Raw genomic sequence first — 27,085 nt, forward strand, 5'->3', positions numbered from 1 at the left:
CTTTTTGAATTAAATGACAAAAAATAAAGAACTTTTCCATGATATTCAAAGTTTTTGAGATGCACCAGTATATATATTGTACAAAGTGCAATTTTGAAAACAAGGGGAAAAAATAAACATCATTGTAGCAATTAAAAAGATTTTTTAAAGTGAAAAAACGAAAAAAAAAAGCACTGAACAATATGCAATTTCATCTAGACAGTAATTACAACATTCAAATGCTAATTAAATATAAAAAAAGACATGCTGAGGTAAAAAGACATACACTTACCAACAGAATGAAACTCTTTCTCACTTATTAGATATGATCAAAGCAATGTGATTACAATCCCTTTGTACACCAAAAGCACAAAAGCACTATTACCACATCAAATAAAACAATTTTAACGGGAATTATAAGGATGTTTTGGGAGAGGACATTACTGGAAATTATGTCTCATTTACAAAAATCACATTCAGCCCATCAGCTCTTTAATCTGACAAACTAAAGCTATAGAAAAATCGTATGTTTACACTGCAGAAAATTGTGGTTCGAATCCAATGTATTTAAGAAAGTATTTTAAAATTTTATTCAATCGCTGTCATTTTTCTGAACCAGATGCAGCAAACTATCTGAACATTAGTTTTGTGCTTATATACATGGTATTTGGGCTTTAAAACACACACACACACACACATTTGGGCTGACAGTGTGAAAAAGGGGAAAAAGGGGTGACATCATCATTTTTACAATGAGATGTCTGTTTTTGTGCAAGAGGTTACACTTACACCCACAGGTTGAGGTTACACCCACAACAACTGGCAATCATGTGGTGATTGAATCACTGCGGATTCATATCCTGAAGTAGCATTCTCATAAATCATTCATTAATCAACCATCTACAGTAAATGGACAGTTTTTACTGTATTCATGCACTATTACAGCAGTTTCACCTAGAAGAGCTATTGATAATGCTATACAGATAATAGCTAAACATGTACATTCAGATTCACACTGTGCTTCAAAATGAAAAGAATATTAATGTTCTCAAAACAGGTAAATAAGCAAGAAAGACTTGCTAAAATTCAAGTGCTTTTCTTTATTTGTGACTAAGACTGTTTTGCCACTGGAACACTGCAGTGATTTTCAATGAAGTCACACAAAGAGGTCTTTGTGTTGGAGAAAATCAGTGGGCATAAAATCTAAATAGACATCTCAAGCAGTTGAATGTGTATTTTGCTAGAGAAATTCACAATCATGTGTCACGTTTTATTTACTATGCAGTAACTATTTGAAAGATCTCTATTGGGATGTTAGTAGAGAATCAAATCCCCCACTAGCAGATACAGTTTATGAACAAAAGTATTGGGACACCTGGCTCATTCATCCTTACTGCGTTTTTTACTGTTATTATTAGTATAATTATTATTATTATGATTATTATTATCTTATCAGGATTATTGTTAGTTTTTTCCCCCAATTGTTTCCTTTTTTTTTACAGAAATACTGAATGTCCACCAGAGCACCACCACCAGTCCTAAATTCAGTTAAAATGTCTATGCATTCAAACATTGTAACCAAGTTTTAATTATAATTACTAAAGTTCTATCATTAAATAATACTTGATTATCCAAATATCATATTATAATGCTTGACTGACTGATGTTAAGAATGTACTTTCAAGTATTTAAAAAGCTGTGCCATTTAAAAAACATATACAGTGTATATTAAGTATATCATTCTGGTGAGTAAACTAAAAAAACTTACTAGCCAATGGCTAGTATTCAATTGCAAAGGTGGCAGAAACCCACAGGAAGACCTCCCTGCTTCTTTTAGTTGACAACAGCATGAAGGTTTATAAATGATTCTCATTACGAATTTGGGGAGATGTTTGTAGCATGTATCACAATGTCACATGCCTTAAAAAAAAAAAAATCACAAAAATTTTATTGAGTAACTGACAAGTAACAAGTCCAGTGCAGTTTTTCCTCGCGCTTCGGACTTTGAACCCTGGTGCCATCGTTCTCGTGCAGCTCTGTCAGAATACATTAAATTTGTGCGTGCATTATAAAATAAAACATTATAAATTTTATTTACTAATCGTTTGTGGTAATTTTGTGATTTCAATCATCATACAGTAAGCTAACCACCAGCATAAGCCACCTCTGTTTCTCATCAGAGACGTGATGAAGCACTAAAGGGTCTCTCACTGTCGGTGCTTTGTGCTATTTCTGCATCTTTCTCTAATAGTTTTAAATATTTTCACACTGCCGGCATGTTTGCTGCATTATTTGATCGCGTTTTCGATTCATATTATTCAGCCTTTCTCTTATTCGGCCGAACACCAAAATACATTTAAAATACATTAATTTCGGCTCCCAAATATTCGGTGCATCTCTAACAGAAACACCTGAATTCAATAATTAAGAGGTGTGTCCCAATATGTTTGTCCATATAATGTACTATGACCCAAAAAAAACCAAAAAAAAAACAATTGACAATCTCTGCAATTTTCTCTCCAGGTCAACTTTCATTCTTTGGCATGTGCTGCTTTTCTGGGATGAGAGAAGCATGCAAGAACACATGTATTGTCATTAAGTGTAAATATTTTATGCTCAGTAATGCATATAAAAACGATGGGTTACTTAACGTAATCCCAGGTTCTTTGATAACAGAGTGAGGTGTTTCACTATGGGAATCGCTTTGGGCGTGACCAACTACGGAAGCTCCTATGCCACCACGTCTGTCTTTGACAGACAGGTCGACCTGAGATCAGGCTCCGCCCCTACCTATATTACTCAGGTCGACCCCTACGAAGTCATTAAGAGAGATTTCTTCCCGTTCCTATGCAAGGAGGGAAGTGTTGGTGAAACACCTCACTCTGTTATCAAAGAACCTGGGATTACGTTAAGTAACCCATCGTTCTTTTTCTAACTTCGCTCGGTGTTTCACTATGGGAGATATAGACCACTCCCGGATTGCAACGTACGCTATACCAATCATATGGGACTTGACGTGCTGACTCCTAACACTGCATGAGCTAAGGATGGCTCAGACACGTTCAGTCTATAAAATCGCACAAAAGTGTGCGGTGTGGCCCAGCTTGCTGCAGCACAGATCTCCTGGACCGAAACGCCTCTGAGTAAGGCCCATGATGTCGCCATGCCCCTAGTTGAGTGGGCCCTTAAGCCCTTGGGCGGTTGGGAACCTCTGCATGCATATGCTAAGGAAATAGCTTCTACAATCCAGTGGGACAGTCGCTGACGTGACAATGGCTTCCCCTTGTGAGGAGTAGCCCATGACACGAACAGTTGGTCATTTTTCCTGAAACCTGCTGTCCTTTCTACGTACACACGAAGTGCTCGTACAGGACACAAGGTATTCAACCTCCTCTCCTCTGGAGAAGAGAACGGAGGAGGGTGAAAAGCTGCAAGATCTGTAGTTTGACATCTATATGACGAATCCACTACTTTAGGTACGAAAGCCGGGTTAGGGCGAAAGGAAACCCTTGGAAACACTGCAGAAAACTGCAGACAAGATGGGCTGACCGACAGTGCCTGTAAGTCACTCACCCTCTTAGCTGACACCAGCGCTAACAGTAGTGCTGTCTTGAGCGAGAGAAACTTTAACCCTATAGCTTCCAATGGCTCAAAAGGGTGTTGAGAAAGGGCCTCTAAGACTGTCGACAAATCCCACAATGGGACCATTCGCCTGGCCCCTGGCCTCTTACGTCGTGCCCCCTTCATAAATCGACTTATTAAAGGGTGCTGACCTGCTGTCTTGTCCCCAAAACCCACATGACAAGCAGATATAGCCGCTAAGTATACCTTTATCGTATAAAAAGCTTTCCCTTTATCCAGCAGATCCTGCAGGAAACATAAAATGTCCCTCACTGAACATTGAAAAGGGACAATATGAATCCGTCCACACCATTCATCAAAGACTCGCCATTTATTACTATACAGTGAACGAGTGGAAGAGGCTCTTGCACTCTGTATAGTGTGTATGACCGATGGGGGCAGACCCGCTGCACTTAAATTCCACCTTTCACGTGCCAGGCCCAGAGAGCTATCCTGTCTGGGTGAGGATGGATTTCCCCCCCCCGCTTGTGACAGGAGGTCCCTCCGGGGAGGGAGGGGCCACGGCTGACCCGACAGTAGTTGAACAATCTCGGCCACCCAAGGTCTGGAAGGCCAACGTGGGGCTATCAGTATCAGCGACAATCCCATTTCCCTCACCCTGGCTAGAGTGGGTGAAATCAGGCTCAGAGGGGGAAATGCATACAGCAGGACATTTGGCCATTGGTGGGCTAAAGCATCCACACCCAATGGTGCATTTCCGTCTGCCAGAGAGAAGTACAGATGACATTGGGCGTTTTCCTGCGAGGCGAAGAGATCTACGACCGCCTGGCCGTATCTCTGCCATATCTGTTTCACCACCTGGGGATGAAGCTTCCACTCTCCGTACAGGGGATTTCCTCTGGACAACAAGTCTGCCCCCCTGTTCAATATCCCTGGAACATGGGTTGCCCTGATGGATAAAAGACTTATGTCGCACCACACAATCAGCTCTTTTGCCAGCTGGTGCAGCTGAAGAGAGCGTGTGCCTCCCTGTCGGTTGATATAAGCAACCACTGTGGAATTGTCTGTTTTCACTAAAACATGCCGACCCCTGATGAAGCTCAGAAAATGTTTCAGCGCTAGAAACACTGCCAACAATTCCAAGTAATTTATGTGTTTGTGAATTAGCTGAGGGGGCCAAACGCCGTTCACAGTTCTGCCCATTAGAGTCGCTCCCCAGGCCTTTAATGATGCGTCCGTCGTCATAGTGACTCTCGACGACACTGCCCCCAGGGGAATCCCCGATCTGAGGGTCGTGGGGCTTTTCCAATGTCTGAGCGCTCTGACGCACGCATACGTCACTCTCACCTGTCGGTTGAGATGACGCCGAGAACACAGATGCAGATGCGCGACCCAGCGCTGAAAGTCTCTCATTATTAGTAGTCCCAGTCGTACTACACATATCACTGAAGCCATTAAGCCCAGCATTCTCAGGCACAGTCTGAACGGGACAATTTTCCCCGTCTGAAAACGGGAGAGACACTGAGTGAATGACGCGATCCTCCTCTCTGTCAGAGTGACTCGATAAGAGAGGGAGTTTATACTGAGCCCCAGATATTCTGCGTGCTGAGCTGGCTCTAAGCGGCTCTTTTCCATGTTTATTCTGAATCCCAAGCTGTCGAGATGCAATAACACCATATCTGCGTCTTTGATTGCTTGCTGTTTCGACGAGGCGCAAATCAGATAATCGTCTATGTACGACAGTATTCTTATCCCCCTGTTTCTCAATGGGAAAAGTGCTGCTTCCACACATTTGCTGAATACTCTTGGTGCTAGACACAGACCAAAGGGCATTGTCTGAAATTCGTAAGCAGTGCCTCGAAAAGCAAACCTGAGAAACTTCCTGTGAGACGGGTAAATATCTATGTGAAAATACGCGTCTGACAGATCGATCGTCACAAACCAGTCGTTCTGGCGGATGGATCGACAAAGTGTTTTGTGTGTCAACATTTTGAATGAATATTTCCGTAGGTGCTTGTTTAACACACGGAGATCTAGAATTGGACGCAGAGATATGCTCCCCTTCTTTGGGATCACAAAGTAACGGGAATAAAAGCCCTGACAGCTCACTTCCTTTGGCACTACTCTGATGGCTCGTTTTTCTAAAAGAGAGTCTATCTCGGCCGTCAGGACGCGAGCTGACTCTCCCTCGGCCACTGAGGCTATTATACCATTGAATCTGGGTGGTTTCATGGCAAATTGAAGCCTGTATCCCCGTGAAATCGTGTTTACAACCCACGGATGAGCTGCGCATGCGCGCCAACTGAGTATGCGAGCCGAGAGAGGTCCCCTGTATACTTCCCCAACGCCGGCGCGTTTTGATGACGTCATTACCGTCTCCGCGCTGACCCCTTCTGGGGGTGCGCGCGCTCCCTCCAGCGGAGAGGCTAGGGATACACATCTCAATGTTTGGATTTTTTTGCAATCTATCGCCCTCGGCTGTCTGCCTGGCTGTGATAGTGAAACATTTATTGTGTTTAATGAGTTGGGGGAGCAAGTCGCCCTCAGCCTGTGGCCTGGATGCGATAATGCATTTTTTATTAAACATTCCCCTGAACTGATGGGCGTTTGAAAACCCAGTGTAAGTGCTTGGTGACACTTGAGAACGTTTTGAACTTGATTGCTTATAGCTGGAGCCCTTACTGAACTGAGAACAACAGGGCTGGACCCCCTCTTTCTCTTTGCGGGCGGAGAGAAAAGTGACGGGGAACATTCGCGTGTCAGGTCGCACGCTTCTTCTTCCGATCCTCGGGGTGGGGTGGGCGGTATCTCGCCGCCGCGGCCGCAAATGAATGTTTCCCCCCGGGTCCGGAGCCATCAGATCTCGGACGATAGCCCACTTGCTGTCCGCTGGGAGGCGGTCTCACACTCCTAGCTCCCGTCTGTCTTCCTCTCGCCGCAGCGGCTGCTGCAAAACCTTGCCGTGCTGGCTGAGAGGGTGGTCGCGGTGTTTGCTTGCGCGGTAAACAGAGGTTAAAAGCCTCGTCCTCCTGTTTCCTGAGGGTGCTGGTTTCTCTCATTTTCTCGAGAGCTGGTCCGAAAAGGCCCTTAGTTGGGTCGAACGCAGCGTCCATCACCTCAGCTTTTTGAGCGTCGCCTAAACCAGACAGGTTCAGCCATAACGCTCTCTCACCTGAAATGGCCAAGCCCATAACACGGCCACAGCCCTGAACTTTGCCACGAGAAGAGCGGAGAATTAGGTCGTTTACCACACATATCTCGTCCCAGAGAGCTGGGTTCGGCACTCCTGTATCTAATTGTCGCCCCATCTCCTCCAAAATCTCCGCCTGGTACGCTGACAGTAAAGTCACCGCGTTCAGCGAGCACACTGACTGCGCCGCATACTTGTACATCCTCTGATAGATGGACGCGGTCAGGCGCTCCATCTTGTTCGGCAGCGAAATTTGGGAAGAGGCAGAAATAGATCGACGATATGGATGGAGGTGATAGGCCACTGAAGACTCTATCGCTGGGGGTCCGGCCAGCCCCAGCTCTCCCATTCCTTGGATCTCAAGTTTAGAGCATCCCTTTGTCGGGAGCTTGCTCTTAAAGGGGCTACCCCAATGGCGGGACATCTCCTTCATGCACGCCGGCACGGCGGGTAGGAGTTGTCTCGTTGTGGTTTGAGCAGGCGGTAGCCTTTTCCCGTCATAAAGGTCCCTCTCTGCTCCCTCTGAATCCTGGGCCACGCTAGGCCCAGTTTTGCCGCGGCTCGCTTGCATACCTCGTGCAGGTTACTGTCTGCCTGAGAGCCAGTGTCAGTCGCGCTAGGAGGTCTAGACTGCTGGACAGGGAAGAGAGAGTTGTCTTCCTCCTCCTTTTCGTCCATGTCCAAGTCGAGGAGGTCAGAGTTAGCATCGCCCTCTGCGTCCTCATCTCCCGGCTCCTCATCCTCGTGTGCGAGAAGGCCATCGAACAGAGTAGGCATATCCGGGGATTCGGCTTCCATCATCTCAGCCCAGCTCGTCGTAGTAGCTCGCTGATGATCGTTAGCCTTAGTTTTCGCAATGGCTCCAGCCAGACATTGGTCCTGCTGACTAGCCACCGCCACTCTCAGCCTTCTCTCCAAAATTTTAACCGGCAATGACGCACAGTGAACGCACGTTTGTGGGTCCGCAAGCGACGTTTGAGCGTGCTTGGCGCCCATGCACACAATGCACATGGGATGGGGATCCCTGCCCGAGACGGTTGCTTCACATGATGATGGACACGGGCGGGGTGCGGGTTCCTTCTTCGACTCATTCCCTTTGGCAGGGGTAATGACTGTCGACATGACGGCTGGAGAGAGAAAGAGTGATTCGAAGACTCGTCGCAACACGTTAGTCCGATTAATGGTTCACAGGGTAGTTAGCCCTTTTCGCGGCTCGCCCTGACGCGTAAAGCCTATGGTGGCTTGACACCACTGAAAATCCTATCGTCGTGATAACACGCGATAATCTGAACAGAATAGCTCGCCTTGACGCAGACACTATTCGGTGTGACACTCAACACAGTACCAATCCAATCCACTGATGTCACGTTCGGTAGCGTACTCCAATGACGGCCCGCCAGTTGAACAGTTAAGCGAAATCAGCGAAAAGTTCGGACTTGCTGAGAGAGCTTGTAGTCCCTCACGGGAAGAAAGCGAGAATGACTTCGTAGGGGTCGACCTGAGTAATATAGGTAGGGGCGGAGCCTGATCTCAGGTCGACCTGTCTGTCAAAGACAGACGTGGTGGCATAGGAGCTTCCGTAGTTGGTCACGCCCAAAGCGATTCCCATAGTGAAACACCGAGCGAAGTTAGAAAAAGAACTTGCCTAATATTTACAAAGACATCAAAAAGGTTTAAAGGTGAAGTGTGTAATTAGTGTCATTAGTGATCAAACCCTCTCTCCCCCAGTTTGCCACAGGTCAGCAGAACAGATAGCTCTGCCCCAAACCCCCATCCATTGAGCCAATGCTACTACAGTATGTCAGGCTGCTCAAACCACCAGAACGATGTTTTGATAGTGCCATAAACTCAACCAGTGAATTTTGTACTTATAGCTGTCTCGGCATAATAAACTGAGCATTCTAAAGTATACAAATTACACACTCCACCTTTAATGAAGGGTTCCTACTATTGTGTTTGTAACCTGAACTTGATGTGATTCCAATGCCAGTTGATTTCAAGCGACTCTTCATCTGAAAGAAAACAGTCAATGAGACACAGCACATGCCAACATACAGAATTCACCACAGAGCTTAACGTTCTTTGTAATACGAGGCAATACATTTCCATGTTAAATGTTTTCTATGAAGTCTATAAGGTTTAATAAAGCATGTGTGATATTTGTTGAAAATCTTAAATGAATAAAGCTGCTTAAACCAAGTAGCCTAATATGGACTATATTGGTAGGGAAACAATATTAAAGCATACACTACCATTCAAACGTCTGAGGTCAGTATAATTTTGTTTTTAATAAATTGATATTTTTATTCAGCAGGCATCCATTAAATTGATCTTTTGACAGTAGGGTTAGACATTTATAATGTAACACTTTTTGTTTCAAATAAATGCTGATATTTGAAATGCTTTCTATTCATTAGAGAATCCTGAAAAAGAAAGGAATAGATATTAAGCAACACAACTGTTTTCAGCATCGATAATAGTAAGAGATATTTCTTGAACACCATATTAGAATGATTTCTGAAGGATCATATGACACCGAAGACTGGAGTAATGGCTGCTGAAAACTCAGCTTCCTATCAGAACAATATGAGGCCTACATTTTAAAATTGATTAAAACACAAGTTATTTCAAAATGCAATATTATTTCAATGTTTTAATTTTTGATTAAATAAATGCAGCCATGGTGAGCATAAGACACTCAACCGACCCTAAACTTTTTAACAGTAGTGTATAGACCTATTAATAGTGTCTGAAGTAAGCTTTCATTTTTACAGTAGGCTACATGTATATCCAAAAAGGCTATAATTAAAGTCAGGATAGACTATTATGTGTGAATAAAAATGATCCAAGTGTCATTTTGTGTCACACAAAATGATGCAAAATTCACCAGATTATCAGAACTAACAGATGAAATGTGGCATGACAGTGTTGCAGTAAGCTATGAAACTATGACATCAGATTTCTACAAATACAATGCCATGGCACTAGAAATTCAGAATCACTGGTTATGCACTGTGCTTGCTTGTGCCACTGTCAAATTCACAATCACAATATGAATATATGGAGCTTCCTGTTTACAGACTCTTAGATAACACTAGATAGATAGTAGTAAATCTCAAATTACATATTACTTAGCGAAAGACCTAGAACTTAGTCCAAAGTATAATGAAGCATGAGGTGATGAAAGAGAAGGACTTCCTTTTTGTTGTAATCTTAACAACTAACAGGAACATCAAAGAGCACCGCAACTATATTTTGCCTAAAGATGCCTAGTAGCCATTACCACAGGTCTCTGTGCACGTCTAGTTCCTTTGCTCCATGTGACAGAAGCCTGGATTAACAGGATTAACATTTATGTTTCTAGAACAATACTGTAAGGCATCACTGAAGTTGTGTAACTGAACCTCAGTGTAACCAGGTAACAGTAAAAACTAAGAATTTATCTGGCAGCTAGTCTCAGCAACTATGGTACAAAAACACCATCATACAGTAGTTAAATAAAAACCATGTCCCATATTTTCCAGTTAACAGATATGAGAGCCAGCTGCTAAGAAACAACTTTTTGTTTATCTATAAAAACTGCTTTGGCATTAGTTTGCATGTAAATGTGTTTCATCAACCTCTTAATTGTTTATTTAGGGATGGATACATAGTCAAAAATGGGCTTAAATCCAGCACTGAGTTAAAGTGCAACCGAAGCTGTAGCTCTGTCCTCCACATATGAGGAAGTCCACACTTGTTTGTTTTTCCTACAACTTCACATAGTTTCAATCTTGTGCCAACAATCCCAACCCTTGCCAAGATTACTGACTGCAAGAACACAGTTAGTGACACTCCTTATTAAAAGAATCCTAAACATAAACAGCCATTTTCTTTGCTGTGGAAAGCAGAAATAGCATGTGCCGCTGTTTTGCATACAGTATCAATCTATTTACCAGATGTGGGAGTCATGAGGATCATGATGGTCAACAGATCTATCCACGTCAAACAGCACTGAAACAAAATCAAATCAAAAGGAAGTCATTTTTACCAAATGATGGTAAGAACAATATAATATCATGTACAGCAAAAAAAAAAAAAACGGTGTAATCTGTGCTTTCAAGTCCTGCCTCACAAGCTAACCAGCCCACAAAGGCACACCACTGTAATACCATGATGCTTTTTTTGTTTTCATGCCAAATTGTACAGCCTAATCTTAAAGACCCACCTTAAAACTCAAGGCATTTTGAAATAGACTGGGACTATTTTGCTTTAATTTTTCCTTTGTTTAGTGGAAAGAAAACCAAAAAACATTGAAATGTTTTTGTCCATTACACTTTATCTATTTGCATCAGATTCAGACGTTTTCAATTACAACACATGGGATATCATTAAAGGCAATTTTCTGACAGTTATTTTCTTTTTTTGATGCACTGAGCCAGAAATATCCACTTCTGTAGCACTTCCATACACCAAAATTTCCAGGTCAGAAAAATGATGACTTTTTTCCCTGGCAGTTTCCCTGACAGATGTCTCAATGTGCTGTGATCAATCAACTAGGGAGGTAAATGAGGTGATATCTATCAGTTAACAATTTACCTTATTCACCTGTGGTATCTGGCCTGGATTACTTCTATTCATTTATACATCTATTGATTATCATCACCGTTTTTAATCACAGCCTTCTTGTTTTCAGTCGAGAGTTCGTGACATTTAACCATTATAGGGCTCTGTTTAGTCAGCAACAGACTATCAACTGAATTAAAGAAAAAAACTCTTTCTTAAAATACTACAGTGATTTCCGAAGGCAAGATGAGAGCCATTCACGTTGACTCCTGCCTCAGGACCTCATGTCTATTACATGTTTTATTCATAGTCGGGTCACTGTTATACACTTGTTATGCACAAGTTGTACGCTGTCGCATTTAAGAGGAAAACTGTTTTTCTCACAAGTTGTTATAACTACACCTGCCAATAAACTGATTGATGCGTTATTATTAAGGTTAAGTAGCCCGTATGTATGGTGAAACTGACATGTTATGACCAAAAAACCATTATATCTCACGCAATTCTTCTGCAGTTGAACAGGCTACCTCATGTCTGCGCAAACTCCATTTGATTAGTTTACAGTAAACAACAGTGCGCTCAACATCAGTCAGCATGATGAGACTCTCCTGACTCATATCAAGCTGCAGATAGTGGTTTGTGCGCTCACCTATCATAAAGCACTAAAAAGACGCATTTGAATTATTTCTGCGCTTTATTACAGAAACACACTGAATAAATATATAGGGTTATTATTGAGCCCTTTAAAATATCTAGTCTTCTTCCATTAAGTTGGTACTGAGCAAAGAGCCTTTCAATATCCTATAACAAAAGTTTACGTTGCGTATATGAATAAGAATATTAATAAAACAAATGTCTTGTTTTAAAACTTGATGTCACGCTCTGAGAATAAACTTACCTTCAAAGTCAAGCACAGAACGACGCGACTCAAAATTAACGCAGACAAATAACGGCTTTTGGTCGTCAGCCTCGACGAGACAGTATTTATAATTCAGTTAGTGAATATGGGTCCCCGAAAAAGTTATGACCTTAAAAGAACAAAGATGTAATTTATTTGACAGATTACACCTGTCACAGACAACGCTTTTCAACCTATTTTCAGCGCGTCTCTTTTTAAAGGCATAGCAGGATTCACTGGAATATTCCACCGGAAATGACGTCGAACAGTTCTCGTTCTTTCTCTAAGCGCATCGCAATTAAAGAACAAACAAACACCACGGCACGATGAGGCTGTTCAGCATCACCCGTCTCGAGCCTTGTCCATCTGCGAGAACTGGAGGGTGCAGGACAGAGTAGATGGAAAAAAAGTTGAACACTTTCTGATTCCCAAGTGTGTGTGTGTGTGTGTGTGTGTGTGTGTTAAATTCATATATACAATTATTTATTTGTATTATTATATATGATTATAAATATTTTTAATTATTATCACTGTATCCTGTGCTATATCCTGACAATACGTCAAAGTTATACTGTGGTAACTGCACAGTATCTGTGGAATAAATGCTGTCACTGTAAAAAAAAGAAAAAAGTTTTATTCTTGTTTAAGACCTATGAACTTGTTCACAATATGTTACTGAATTAATTTAAAGTGCCTTTTTTGTTAGAAGATGTCATAATGTTTGAGGAAATAGCCGCATGATTGACAATATATATTTAAATGTTAGCCGTTATAAATTAAAAGTAAAATGTGCACAAGTTTGCTGATATGCAGGGATCACCATAAACCGTTTCTGCCAACGTTCTTACAAAGAATTTCACCACACAACTTGAGTAACAACAACAAAAGCAGAGACATGGAAGGATAATGCAAATCTTTAATGTTTTTTTTTTTTTTTTTTCATTGAATCTAACATGGCTATTTAAACTTAAATTAAAAATGTAGTTTCACCAAAGCTTAATTTCTGTCATTAATGACCTCAAATGTGAGGTGTAAATGTGAGGTTTTTTTGAAATTCCATCTCGCAGAAGCTTTTCGGACATGTGTAGCGGACCTTGTAGTCCTGACAGACCCCTCCACCCTGTTGATCATTCACACATTCAAAGCCCTCAAGTGGATCGAATCTGCAGAATGAGAGCAGATGGCTGTTAATCATTACAGAATTACATATGAAATGAATTTGTTTATAATATCTTTAGTCCTACTCTTGAAAAAGGTTTCCAGTCAGCAGTGCAGGGCTCCCACTAACGGTTGTGACAACCTCAATAGCAATGGGCAGATATGTGACATGTGATGTACAGACATATGGTGATGTCTGAATTTCTTTCCACATCTCACGATCTCCTGGATTATCAGGGTCATCTCTGTCAAACCAAGATGTCCTACAAACTAATGCAGGACATTAGTAAACGTCATATATCAAATATTATGAATATCCCAATAGAGCCTTTAAAACTGCATTTTCAATCCCAGAGAGAGAAAAGTTTCACACTTGTTAATTTAGATTCTTGTTTCTTACCTGGGGTCATGTGACCCTGGAGGGCAATAATTTGGTGTAAAGTGCAGATTGTGAAAAGTGTTAAGATGTTAAAGATAGATTCCCAGCAACAGACACCCAACCTTATCGTAAAGTGGCAGTATTTATTTAATTCATTTATTAATGCATTTGTTCACTCATTATTATAGGTACGTTCTAAGATGCAGACACATTCACCATTGTTTGGAGTATAGATATGAATGCGTAGATGCCCCATAAACAAAGGTTTCTATGGGCTGCTACACATAAGCTTTGGTGCCATCAAAGCCAGTCCATGAGCAATGAAAAAGCAAGCTGAACAAATTCAACCAATGTTATTATTTACATGTATGAATATCTATATCTGCAATAGACTTCAGCAGATTATTAGGAGTTAATTTATCCTGAAACAGCAGAGTTCACCCCAAAATAAAAACTCTGTCATTATTTACTTACCTGCATTCTCTCTTGTGTTGAACACAAAGGGAAATAAGCCTATGTGCATAATCAAACAGTTCTGGGGTCTCACTTATAAACATTGTGAACGCACAAAATGGCCATAGATATATGCATAAGCAATTTTCCACACACATATCAGGATTTATCAAAAATAAACCTGGCATAAATATGTAACCACCATAAGGACATTCTAGATGATGCGTATAAACAATTCTCATCTGTAAAAGGATATTCCATATCTTTGGGAGTTTGTTGGATGCATTAACATGTCTAGAGTAGTCGAATGTGGCATCTACGCATAGATATCTTATAGCTATGCTTTAAACAATCGCAGAGACACCATGCATTATATAAACAGTCAATTCAAGATTTGAGGGGAAAATTGTCATATTGTGACATGTTAATTGAAGACTGTTTTATTTATACTTCGTTTTATAGTCCGAAAAGTCTTTTCATGAAAAACTTGAAAATACCGTTGCCAATATATAACATGAGGATGCACAATGCTATGGCTTTACGTAAACAGATCGCATGCTGTGTATGTCTGAACGATGACACTAACAACACAAATTTGTAGATAAGAACATTAACCCCGGCTTATATAGTTTGAAATGCCAGTGTATGAATACCCAGGATTAACTGCTAACCCAAAAACCAGAACAGTGTGAAATGTGAATCAAGATAACCAAGGATATAGAATGACCCAGGGTTAACTAGTTCAAGTGTGAAAAACCCTAATGATTTTTATAACAGAAAATAATACGGACGATGAATAACGCCATTTTTTTTTTACATAGATTTTTCTTCATATATTTTGTCATACATGACATGTTAACCCAATGGTATGTTACTGTAATTTGGCATTTAACTATAGAATCACTTTGTCTTCAGTCCAGTTTCCTTTATCAGCAGTAGTATTTGTTGTGTAAATGTCACTCACTTGAGCAAAATGTCTCTGGGCATGAGAATCGCACTTTATAATCATCACAAACCCCTCCTCCTGTCTGGCCTGCATTTACACAAGCAAACCCAGAGGCTGGATTATACCTTCACAAACATAGAAAAAAAATTCATAAGTAAATTTTTTTTTCTCTACAAAATGCTGTCAGAAGCATATGCCTTGTAAAGCAATGTTTTGATAGACTTACACTTGAAAGCTGTCTCCAGTTATATATGCTGCCTGACCAGAGATGGTCTGAGCCTCTATTCCGATTGGATTAGCACATATTTCTCCAGGGTACAAACTGAGAAGTTTAGACAAGAGTTCAGAGTCGCTTCCATTTGTTTTAGGGTCATCGGAATCAAACCACCTGGTTACGCACGCTGAATAAGACAGCACAGAGGATTTTTTTAATCACACAAAAAATTTATAATACTAACAAAATAAATTCATACTACGGTACACAGGAAATTTGAATATTTAGGATTATGATACATACTTGTGTTGCAGAAACTTAATGGACATGTGAAGCGGACCCTGTAGTCTTGACAAGCCCCATTCTTACACACCAAGCCCTGTAACGGGTCATATCTACAAAAAAATATCAAATATATTAACTGTATTCATAAAATGGAATTCATAAGCAGTTTTGTGCAAAGGATTTTGCAAAGGTGTGCCTGAAGATTCAGAACAAGCAATGATTAAGCTTTTCATGTCTGTTTTACATCGCATTAAGAAATAACAGCATAGTCTATTTTAATTGGAGACATTTGAATGGAGAATGTATGATACCGTACACTACAAAAATGTTTCCAGGTGGCAGTGCAGGGGTCCCACTAATGGTTGTGACCTCTATGGCGATGGGCTTAGGGCAGACCTGTAGTGGGTATCTTATCATGAGTAACGACAGCGTCTCATTGTCTCCTACTCCACCGGGGTCATCTCGGTCAAGCCAGGGCGTCCTACATTCTAATAGAGGAAAACCAACTGGGTCAAATCTTCTCATTTAAGATCAAAATGTCAGACCAATAACACAACTTTTTTTATTGTAGAAGAATTACCCAATATCTAGGTTAAGACAGTTTTACAAATTTAAATTTTATGATCTGTTTTAGTTTATCATATAGCTTTTAACATATACCTTTATATAATTTAAGGTGAACAAGCAATTTAGACAATTTTATGATTTGTAAACTGTTGCTGGATCAGTTTAGTGTGCAAATGTCACTCACTTGAACACCATTCATCTGGGCAGGTGAAGCGCACCTTATAGTCAGCACAAAATGGTTTTAAGTGTTTGCAAGAAAACCCAGATGCTGAAATAGATCTTCAGAAAATACAAAATAATTTAAGAACATCATTTTAAAAAAGTAGACAGAGTTTGTTTCTTGAGATACTCAGTGTTACAACTTAATAGGCTCACAGTTGAATGTAATTTCCAGTTTGATACACCGGCTGGCCAGAGACGGTCTGAGCCTGTATTCCGATTGGATTAGGACATATTTCTCCAGGGTAATTTTGGTGAAGGGTTGTCAAGAGTTCGAAATCGCCTCCTTTTGTAGGGTCGTCAAAATCAAACCACCTTGTTACACACTCTGATGAATGCCATACAGAGAAAATCGTCAAGTCAAAAACAAAACAAACAAACTATATAACAGTAGATAAAATTAATATACATACTTGGTTGGCAAAAACTCCTTGGACATGTGAAACGGACCTTGTAGTCCTTACACCACCAAATCAACCACCACCATCCATGTAGTGGTTGATTCACACAAGCAAAGCCCTGTGCTGGATCATATCTGCAGAAAAAGACATCATTCTGTGAATGAAACTCCATATTTCAGTACTTTCACTCAAGTACAGAAATGGTTGGAGTTGCAAGGGCTAAACTGAAAGTGATCTGCAACAGATATTCTATGCATAGAAGCAATGCAAACGTTTCTATGCATAGAAGCAATGCAAATGTTTGGTGGAATATGCATATTGTCTTTAGATTAACAATGCATCCATATCATTATTTACTTTATTTGAAGGAAGTTTAAAATGGATCATATAAAATTGTTTGTCGTACATTGGAAAATGTCCATCGGGCAGTACAGGGATCCCACTAGTGGTTGCGACCTCAATAGCGATGGGCTGAACACAGACCTGTAGTGGGTATTTCAACAGGATTGATGACAGAGTCTCCCAGTCTCCGTCTTGATCTGGATCATCTTGGTCAAACCAGGGTGTCCTACATGCTAACAGAGGAAAACCAGCTTGATTAATACCATCATCTCATCCAAAACTGTTTTAGAAAGGAAAAATTTAAAATATTTTTCATCTGATATTATTTTGCATGACATTTCTGCAAATCACACCTACAGTTCTTTATAATGGAAGGTGAACAAGCGTTTTATGATATTGCAAACTGCTAATCAGTTATTTGGTAATTACCTAGTGAAAAATAAATATACTAAAATATATTTGAAATACATTTAATTTATGCCAAGTATACTACAAATACATTTACACTTGTACTTAGTAAATAAGGGGTCAATATTTGAAATTGAGATTTATGCATAATCTGTAAACTGAATAATTAAGATAAATAAAAATGATTTGGCTGAGATACAAGTATTTAAAATCTGGAATCTGAGGGTGCAAAAAATAAAAAATCTAAATAGAGAAAATCGCCTTTAAATTTGCCTTAATGACTTTCTTAGCAATGCATATTACTAATCAAAAATTAGGTTTTGATATATTTATGCTAGGAAATTTACAAAATATCTTCATGAAACATGATCTTTACTTGATATCTGTCACAGTGTCTGGTCTGTGTTTCCCTGGGTGTCCACTAGTGTTCTCACTTCCCCATAGCATCACCCCACTGCAGGCACTTCAATTCCCACAAGCCTTTGTCCCATTCATCCCCGTTAATTGCACACCTGTTAATCACACTCAGCTGTTCACACTTTCATTTTTTGCACCTGTCCATATATACCCAGTTTGTTTCTATCTGTTTCATGGAGTCCTTGTTTTATGTCACCTAGCTGCTTTCTCGTGTTCCCTAGTGTTTTTCGTGTTTCTTGTTCTTGGACTGCTTTTGGATTCTCCCTAATAAACACTGCAAATTGGATCTCTCTGTTTGTGTGTAAGTTCGTGACAATATCCTAATGATTTTTTTTAGCATAAAAGAAAAATAAATAATTTTGGCCCACACATAACATTGTTGGCTATTGCCACAAATATATGAATGGTTTTGTGGTCCAGGGTCACAATTTTGATTGTGCTTAAGGCAGACTTTATCTTGCATTAAAGACTGATATTATTATAAAGATCATGCAACCCTTCAATAGCAATATTAAAACACATTTTATGCCTAATATTGAGAAATATGCATTGTGCAGAAATATTACTCCAAATAAAGTTTAATTATAATTTTATTTCGGTAAGTCTTGAGCGATTTGTCAGTAAATGCGTTAATAGATTTGAACTATACTTAGTTTGAAATAAATGTATTTTAATAATATTATATATATTGTTGTTTGTTTGTTTTACAAGGGAGCACACTGGGTCTGTTTTTGTATGCAAACCTTACTCACTTGAACACCATTCATCTGGGCAGGTGAAGCGCACCTTATAGTCAGCACAAAATCCTGGTTTTACATGTGTGCAAGAAAACCCAAATGCTGAAATATGCCTTCAGAAAAGACAAAATCATTTATGAACATCATTAATAAAAATAAAAAAAATTTACAATTATTTAGTTTCTTCACATACTCAATGTTACAACTCCATAAACTCACAGTTGAATGTTATTTCCAGTTTGATACACAGGATCTCCAGAGACAGTCTGAGCCTCTATAGCAATTGGATTTGGACATATTTCTCCAGGGTACTTTTTGAGAATGGTAAACAAAAATTCAAAATCGCCTCCATTCGTATCAGGGTCGTCAGTATCATACCACCTTGTTACACACTCTGAGGAATAACATGTAGAGAAAACTGTTATAACAAAAAAAAAATCATATAAAAAACTATTAATTAGATGAAATAAATATTCATACTTGGTTTGCAAAAACTCCTCGGACATGTGAAACGAACTTTGTAGTCCTTACACCACCACTTCCACCACCACCATTCAATCAGTGGTGGATTCACACAAGTAAAGCCCTGAGTTGGGTCATATCTGTGGAAAAGAAATAAAGTACATATTCTAACATTGTTGTAATAACATTTTATAATATGCTAGGAATTTTAGTGTTTTGTATGTAGAATTGTCTGATTAATATGATGAAGATGTGAGACAGTACAATTTATTGCATGACTGCTCTTAAAGCTCCAGTTTAACATGCTGCTCTATGAGACAAATTTTTAAATTATATTTAAATTCAGGGAAAATAAATGGGCAATTGTATAAGCAACAATATTTAAAAGTATTTAAAATAAAGCACAGTGATGCAGGCAAGTGTTATAACTGCTGTCTACTTTAAATGTTACATTTACATTTCCGTGAATGTATATGTGTAAACAGGCAATGAGGATGCATTCTCTTCAGGTCTTAAACTCCATATTTCAGTACTTTCCTTCAAGTACAGAAATGGTTGGAGAGGCAAGGGCTAAACTGAAAGTGATCTGCAACAGATAATCTGTGCAACAATGTATGCATATCATTATTTATTTTATAAAAAAATAAAAAATAAATAAAATGAACATATAAACAATGTTTGACTTACATTGGAAAACGTGCATCCGGCAGTACAGGGATCCCACTAGTGGTTGCGACCTCAATAGCAATGGGCTGAGTGCAGACCTGTAGTGGGTATTTCAACATGATTGATGGCAGAGTCTCAGAGTCTCCTATTATATTTGGATTATCTTGGTCAAACCAAGGTGTCCTACATGCTAACAGAGGAAAATCAATTAGTAAATATCATCATTTTATCCAAAATCATCAAACGGTCATCACACTGATTTCTGTTTTAGAACGGAATAATTTTTAAGCTTTGATATTATTTTGCATGACAGTTCTGCATATCATACCCACAGTTCTTACTACTTTTTATAATGGAAGGTTAATAGGTATTACAGACAATTTAATATTGTGAACCGCAGGTCATTTATTTAGTAACAAGCTGGGTCTGTTTTTGTGTGTAAATGACACTTACTTGAACACCATTCCTCTGGGCAGGTGAAGCGCACCTTATAATCATCACATATTCCACTCTGGTTTGAATTTATGCACTCAAACCCAATTGTTGAATTATATATCCTGAAAAAAAAGAAAAGAATAACCTTTACATATAAATTAATGTGCTATATAATTTTTGTTATAATGGTTCAAAACAATACATGAAACCATTGTAATGATTTCATACACTCACACTTCTGAAATGAAAATGGAGGTTTCATTTGATGGTATCCCGGAGACTGGCTCTACATCTATATCGATTGGATTTGGACATATTTGTCCAGGATATATATTGAGAAGGTCAGCCAAGAGCTCACGGTCTCCCTTTTCATCACTGGGGTCATCTTGGTCAAACCACTGAGTTACACAACCTAAAAATACACACACAAAAAAGGACACCTTTTAAAGGAGACCACACGAGGCCCTTTCAGTGTTTCATATGAGTCATATTTCTTTTTTTTTATTATAAAGAAGAAAATCAGACCTACTCTGAGTGGAAGGTGAGATAAGTGTACCTACAAGTAATGACAGACAAGGGGTGTTAGCATATTTTTTTTTTTCAAATACAAATATCAGTATTAAATGGTTTTAACGACAGCTTCCCTTTTTAATCAAACTTACTTGTAACAATAATCACCCAAGTTACAAATACCTTGTCAAGAAAAATTACATATTAGTAAACATTTTTATTAGCATGTAATATAATATAATATATAAAATGTAATAAATGTAATGTACTGTAATTATATCATATATAAAATGCAACAATACAATACTGGACCAGCATGCAAAAGAAATGACTTACCTTGATGCTCATTCTTGTGGCAATTTAATAGAATATATCTCTAATATGAGATATAAAAAGATATTTTATTTTCTAAAATAAAAAATGTAAATCGTTATGGTGACTTTAAATCTATTGCTAAAATCTTATTGAAAAAAAAAACTTTCTTAAATGACATTTATTTTTTTATTTCTTCTAAATCAGTCATTGAATACACTTTGTCACTGTAGTAGATATAGTATAAAAAAATAAGCTTACCCAGTCTTAGTCAATGATTGCGCTAGTGAGAATATCTACACCCCTATATTTGACCATCAGTGCAAAGGCACAATTAGTGTCTGCACAACATTATCATCTTTCTCTGCTGAAATTCTTTCTCTTTTTAAGCAGGTGGGCTCTTCCCGGACCGCCCTCCAACAGCATCTCTGTTGTCAGCTTTGACCTCATTTCTGATCTCCTTTTATTAACCTCCAGCACTCCACCCATCTTTGCCTTACATATCCATATACTTACAAGAATGGTCTTTTGGAAATCTTGGCCAAGACTTTATATTTTGTTCCTTACTTTAGTTATTTTCTGAAAAAGAAACAGGGAAGGTGAGATTGTCGAATGTGACATTTGATCATATGTTCCACACATTATAAAGGGAGAGAAAAAACAGTGTTTGTGACATTTTAGAACATACATTACACACACACACACACACACAAAAAACAGGTCAGAAGGGGGGACTATAATCATTAATTGAACCCACATGTAGTCAGTGATTGTGAAGAAATGTAGATGGGTCGATTTTATGTCAATTTTGCAGGTGTTATTTTTCTACTTTAATTTACAATGATACAATAATTTACATTCTTACTAAACAACATGCGGGCAACCTTAAGCACATGAGCCATCATTGTCACGGGAACAACAAGAGCGGTATTATTAATATTAAATGCATGTTATCTTATTTTAAAAGAGTTGAACACATTCACATGCTTTTGCAGTAGCACTGTCACGAATGCACACAGGAAACGAGAGATCCAAATGCAGTGTTTTAATAGGGTAATCCAAAATCAAATCCAAAAAACAGGCAAGAGGTCATTACCATAAATCAGTCCAAAACAAGAACCAAGAAAAACCAAAGAACACAAGAAAGCCAGGTGACGGAAAACAAGGATTCCCTGAAGCAGAATGAGACAGGCTGGTTTTTATGGATAGGTGAAAACGATGAAAGTGGAGACAGCTGAGTGCAATACCAGGTGTGCAATTAACAGTGATGAATGGGACAAAGGCTTGTGGGAATTGTAGTGCCTGCAGTACCCCATTAAACACTGCAGGGGGAGTCCTGGCCTAATGGTTAGAGAGTCAGACTTGCAATCTAAAGGTTGTGAGTTCAAGTCTTGGGCCGGCAGGAATTGTGGGTGGGTGGAGTGCATGTACAGTTCTCTCTCCACCATCAATACCACCACTTAGGTGCCCTTGAGCAAGGCATCGAACCCCCAACTGCTCCCCGGGCGCCGCAGCATAAATGGCTGCCCACTGCTCCGGGTGTGTGTTCACAGTATGTGTGTGTTCACTGCCTTGTTCTGTGTGCACTTCGGATGGGTTAAATGCAGAGCACGAATTCTGAGTATGGGTCACCATACTTGACTGAATGTCATGTCACAGGGCATGCATTTCGTTAATGCATGTGTTGTGAGGATTTGCAGCAATTCTTTATATGCATGTGTTGTGATGATTTGCAGAGCGTTTCCTTATATGCATGTGTTGTGATGATTTGCAGAGCGTTTCGTTATATGCATGTGTTGTGATGATTTGCAGAGCGTTTCGTTATATGCATGTGTTGTGATGATTTGCAGCGCGTTTCGTTATATGCATGCGTTGTGAAGGATTTGCAGCTCGTTTCATTATATGCATGTGCAATATATGCAGCTGTGACAAGATGATTGGCAGGCCAGTTTACTGTAACATGGTGTAACAGGTGTGACAGAGTGATCCTTTAAAGACACAATTGTGTGACGTGATAGTAACATTGGCTGCATTCGAAAACTCAGGCAGGTGACTTGATGCCTCGCCGCCGTATCAGGTAATGACTTTGCAGGCAGCGTTTTTGCATGAAGGCACCTCATGAAACTGATTTTGGACAGGCTTCTGAGGCAGAGTGATGGTTTAATGATTGACCGCAAAATATTGAGAGCTTTGGTGATAACTACGTGGATATTTCATCACTGCAATATTAATTTCTCGCTAGAAATGTCATAAAGTGGAAAACGCTGATCAAAAACATACATTTACACACAAACTGACAAATTATTATTACTTAGGAATGCATAGTCGATATAAAACACTGGATGACAAGTAATTTCTGGTGTTAATTATAGGACCTAAAAACTCTGCATGCAATATCCGAGAACGCTGTCTAAGACTTGATGGCTGCTATGTCAATTCTTCGTCATCAGTTAGAAGCCTAGGTGTGCTATTTTATAGCAATCTTTCCTTTAAATGTTTTTTTCCATCTCAAAAATATATCTAAATTATGACCTATGCTCTCAATGTCAGATGCGGAAATGTTAAGCCATGCGTTTACGACCTCAGGGTTAGATTATTGTAATGCTTTATTGGGTGGTTGTTCTGCACGCTTAATAAACAAACTCCAACTAGTCCCAAATACAGCAGCTAGAGTTCTTACTAGAACCAGAAAGTATGACTATATTAGCCCGGTCCTGTCAACACTGCACTGGCTCCCTATCAAACATTGTATAGATTTTAAAATATTGCTTATTACTTATAAAGCCCTAGATGGTTTAGCGCCTCAGTATTTGAACAAGCTCTTTTCTTGCATTATAGTCCTCTACGTCTGCTGCATTCTCAAATCTCTGGCAATTTGATAATACCTAGAATACTAAAATCAACTGCGGACAGCAGATCGTTTTCCTACTTCGTAAATGTGATAAACTGTTGCATGAAGACAGGTGTGTTGATTAAACAGCAGGAAAATCAGATAATAAATAAGCGAACAAAAAGTTAATTATAAATAATAAGCAGTTTTGAAATCACACATTCATACAATAAATGCAGCGAATATTTTTAATTTTTTTTACTCATCAGTAATTCCAGATCCTGCAGCTTGTAAATAAAATTAAACAATGATTTCTTAATAGTTTCACATATAAGGGCCCTTAGCTCGTGGGAACATGAGCTTAGGAAGGGCAAGATATCCATTTTCGTGAAAATACATGTAGAATATTCAAAAGGAGATTCAGCAAAACAGAAAAAAAATAAATCTCAAGGTGCCCACGAAGTGCCAACTTTCTGGGTTATACTTCCACCATGTGGAGGTTGACAGAATAACAAATTAATTTCAAGTGTTTCAAATGGTGTAAATGAAGGACATGTAGTGGTTAGTAAGTAAAAACTTGTTTGTTCACAGTTTAAGGACATCTTACAGACGCTGCTGTTGAAAATATAAGTGCAGACAATAAGAAAGTAAGATGCAAGGAGAAATATATGACAAATTGCAACTGCAGCGAGAGGTTGAGTGACTGACTTGCCCTAATTCTGCCAGGCAGAGAATTACATTCTTAACTCTATTAGCCTACTGAAAACAAGAATTGGGCTTAAAAGATAATAATAATATTGTCATGATAACATGTCCCATTCTTCAAATGAGATTCCTAGGTGTGTGTGTCACAAACCTGAATAAATAATTGTGTAAAAATATAGAAATTAAGTTTGTAAGCATGTGATATGAAAAGAAGAAAATTTTTTACTGAATCAGTGAACACGCAGCTTATATAACTTACAAAGTCTTCAGGACAAGTAAAGCTATCAGCCAGAATGCAGAAGAGAAATACATTACATTTAGCAGGAACAACTTACAGTGCATTCAGGCTAATATTTTTACTTAACATGTGTTGCCTGGGAATCAAACCCACAACCTTTTGCACTGCCTACACAATGCTCCACCACCGAGCCACAGGATCAATACACAGAAAAATTAAAGAGGGAACATTAAAACACATCGACAATACAGAACAATTTTGCTCTCTCTCACACACACACACACACACACTGGAACACCTATCATTGTGAGGACATTCCATTCATATAAATGAATGTGGGAGTATAAAAACTGCTCTCTGTCACAGAATTTGTCAGATAACATTCAGCTACGTTGCAGAACACACCAAAATGAAGGGTGACACTATAGCACATGCACGATGAAGAACAAAGGCAAAAACACACATATAACACATGTTCAGGTCTGACTGTAATAATGTGGCGTAACTGCACAAAATACGAATTGTTTATTGTTATAATAATGATTTTATAATGTATAAATGAAAACGTAGGCTATTGAGTTATCTTCTGCAGCCATCTAGTGGCTGTAGTTCAAATGTCATGTTATTTTACATTTAAAAGGGTTTATTTTCCAGTAGAGTGCAGCAAACTTCCAATTAACTACTGATTCCTGACCCTGATCCTGGAGACCCTCCAACACTCCAACATTTTAGGTCTCCCCAAATCAAGCCCTCCTGATTCAGCTCATTAGTTAAGATTAAAGACGTGTGTCAGACTGCACTGCCCTGTGGAGTGTAGCTCCAACTAGTTCCAAAACACCTGCCTGGTGTTCCTGTACATCTTAATTAACTGGTTCATGTGTTTAATTACAGTCAGGGCTAAACTCTGCAGGAGAATGGGAATCCTCCAGGAACTGCATCTGACACCCTTGCTCCAAGAGTCAAGAACTCAAATGTGTATTCCAGATAAGAGAGACATCAAAAGCATGTAGTGTTGGGACTTTTCCAGGACCAGGGTTGGGAACCACTGCACTACACCATGGCACATTGTTATCTCCATGAATGAAAATGAGAAATGTAAATATTCTTTAAAGTCAATTTTATATAAAATGTTGCTTTTTTTATATAATTACACAGAGGCAAATACATTTAAATTACCACAAATCCATCAAAACTGTACAACTCTACAGTAACATTAATAAAGAAAGTGTTATGATATATGAGTACAATCTTTATGCATACATTCCCATAATAAATCTTCTCCGTTTTCAGAAATAATGTTGTACTTAACTGCAAGTTGTAAATTGTTTTCTGTTTGCCTATAGTCACAATATTTTCAATTAATTAATTGGATGTATTTTAATTGTACTACAGCAAGCCAATATAAATTATTTAGTCTGCCCTTCAAGTTTGTTGATATGCAGGGATCGTCACGGGAATAGATTCTTTTGTTAAATTGTTCAGTTCACTCCAATGTTTTTACCAAGCTTTTCACAACACAGCCACACAATGAACTAGAAAAGGTAATGCAAGCATATGTTTATTTTATTTTATTCCATTTAATCTTACATGGCTATCTAAGCTCATGCTGAAAGTTTAGTATCACAAAAGCGTAATATTTGTCGTCAGTCATGTTTTGCAGTCTCATTTCTGAGGCCCGAGATAAGGTGGCTCCTGCACAAACATGTGTATCAGACCTTTTAGACCTCACAGATCCTTCCACCCTGCTGATCATTCACACATTCAATGTCCTGTAGTGCATCAGATCTGCAGAATGAGAGCAGGTGGCTATTAATCATTACAAAATTACATTAAAAAAAAATCCATCTGTATACGTATACGTCACTGTTAGTCGTACACTAGAAAATAGTTTTCAGTCGGCAGTACAGTGGTTCGACCAACAGTTTCGGCCTCAATGGCGATGGGCTTGGTGCATGTCTGTAGTGGATATCTTACCAGGATTAATGGCAGCATCTCGATGTCTCCTAGTCTGCTGGGGTCATCTCGATCAAACCAGCGTGTCCTACATCCTAACAGAAGACCACCAGCTGAGTAAACATCCTAAACTCATACAAGACCAACAAAAGATCACATTGATTTCCATTGTAGAAACCCCTCCCCAATTATTTTTATATACATGCACCCACAACTTTATTTAAATGAAGGTGAACAAGAAGTTTAGACAACTT

The 27,085-nt window shown here is 39.0% G+C and overlaps 3 protein-coding genes across 5 annotated transcripts in view; all 3 read right to left on the bottom strand.

Annotated features, from left to right (window-relative positions):
* Positions 1-12,488, bottom strand: part of tmem269 (transmembrane protein 269) — a 30,786-nt gene extending 18,298 nt beyond the window's left edge. Inside the window, exons 1-3 of one of the 3 annotated variants that reach the window (XM_052595092.1) lie at positions 12,195-12,488; positions 10,687-10,744; positions 8,715-8,763 (exon numbers count right to left, since the gene is read on the bottom strand). In XM_052595092.1, coding sequence (XP_052451052.1) covers positions 8,715-8,763 — 49 coding nt within the window. In that variant the 5' untranslated portion in view covers positions 10,687-10,744; positions 12,195-12,488. The other 2 variants (XM_052595093.1, XM_052595091.1) reach the window with 2 other exon arrangements.
* Positions 12,489-13,010: 522 nt separating this feature from the next.
* LOC128011657 (uncharacterized) lies at positions 13,011-15,896 on the bottom strand. The gene is made up of 6 exons (XM_052594305.1): positions 15,874-15,896; positions 15,648-15,739; positions 15,357-15,531; positions 15,149-15,255; positions 13,439-13,622; positions 13,011-13,357 (listed from the first exon to the last, which is right to left on the bottom strand). The coding sequence occupies exons 1-6, from the start codon at positions 15,894-15,896 to the stop codon at positions 13,213-13,215; spliced, it is 726 nt and encodes a 241-aa protein (XP_052450265.1). The 3' UTR covers positions 13,011-13,212.
* Positions 15,897-16,567: 671 nt separating this feature from the next.
* LOC128011658 (uncharacterized) lies at positions 16,568-21,004 on the bottom strand. Its single transcript, XM_052594306.1, has 11 exons — positions 20,946-21,004; positions 20,813-20,839; positions 20,518-20,695; positions 20,302-20,405; positions 19,870-20,038; positions 19,201-19,322; positions 18,940-19,114; positions 18,736-18,833; positions 17,223-17,391; positions 16,829-16,950; positions 16,568-16,743 (listed from the first exon to the last, which is right to left on the bottom strand). Exons 5-11 carry the CDS (start codon positions 19,965-19,967, stop codon positions 16,568-16,570), a joined length of 960 nt encoding a protein of 319 aa, XP_052450266.1. The 5' UTR covers positions 19,968-20,038; positions 20,302-20,405; positions 20,518-20,695; positions 20,813-20,839; positions 20,946-21,004.
* Between the last annotated feature and the right edge of the window lie 6,081 nt (positions 21,005-27,085).

This window comes from Carassius gibelio, chromosome B23, assembly GCF_023724105.1.
Source record: "Carassius gibelio isolate Cgi1373 ecotype wild population from Czech Republic chromosome B23, carGib1.2-hapl.c, whole genome shotgun sequence".
In the NCBI taxonomy this organism is placed as follows: Eukaryota; Metazoa; Chordata; class Actinopteri; order Cypriniformes; family Cyprinidae; genus Carassius; species Carassius gibelio.

Coding starts and splice junctions, on each gene's coding strand:
- LOC128011657 (XM_052594305.1), bottom strand. CDS start 15,896: ATGCTGTTATTTCTTAATGCGAT. Junction 13,623..15,148: donor CCCAGAGACATTTTGCTCAA/GTGAGTGACATT, acceptor GTCCTGCATTAG/TTTGTAGGACATCTTGGTTT. Junction 13,358..13,438: donor ACTGGAAACCTTTTTCAAGA/GTAGGACTAAAG, acceptor CTCATTCTGCAG/ATTCGATCCACTTGAGGGCT.
- LOC128011658 (XM_052594306.1), bottom strand. CDS start 19,967: ATGTTGAAATACCCACTACAGGTCTGCACTCAGCCCATTGCTATTGAG. Junction 19,323..19,869: donor CCGGATGCACGTTTTCCAAT/GTAAGTCAAACA, acceptor TCTTTTCCACAG/ATATGACCCAACTCAGGGCT. Junction 17,392..18,735: donor CCCAGATGAATGGTGTTCAA/GTGAGTAAGGTT, acceptor TTCCTCTGTTAG/CATGTAGGACACCCTGGTTT.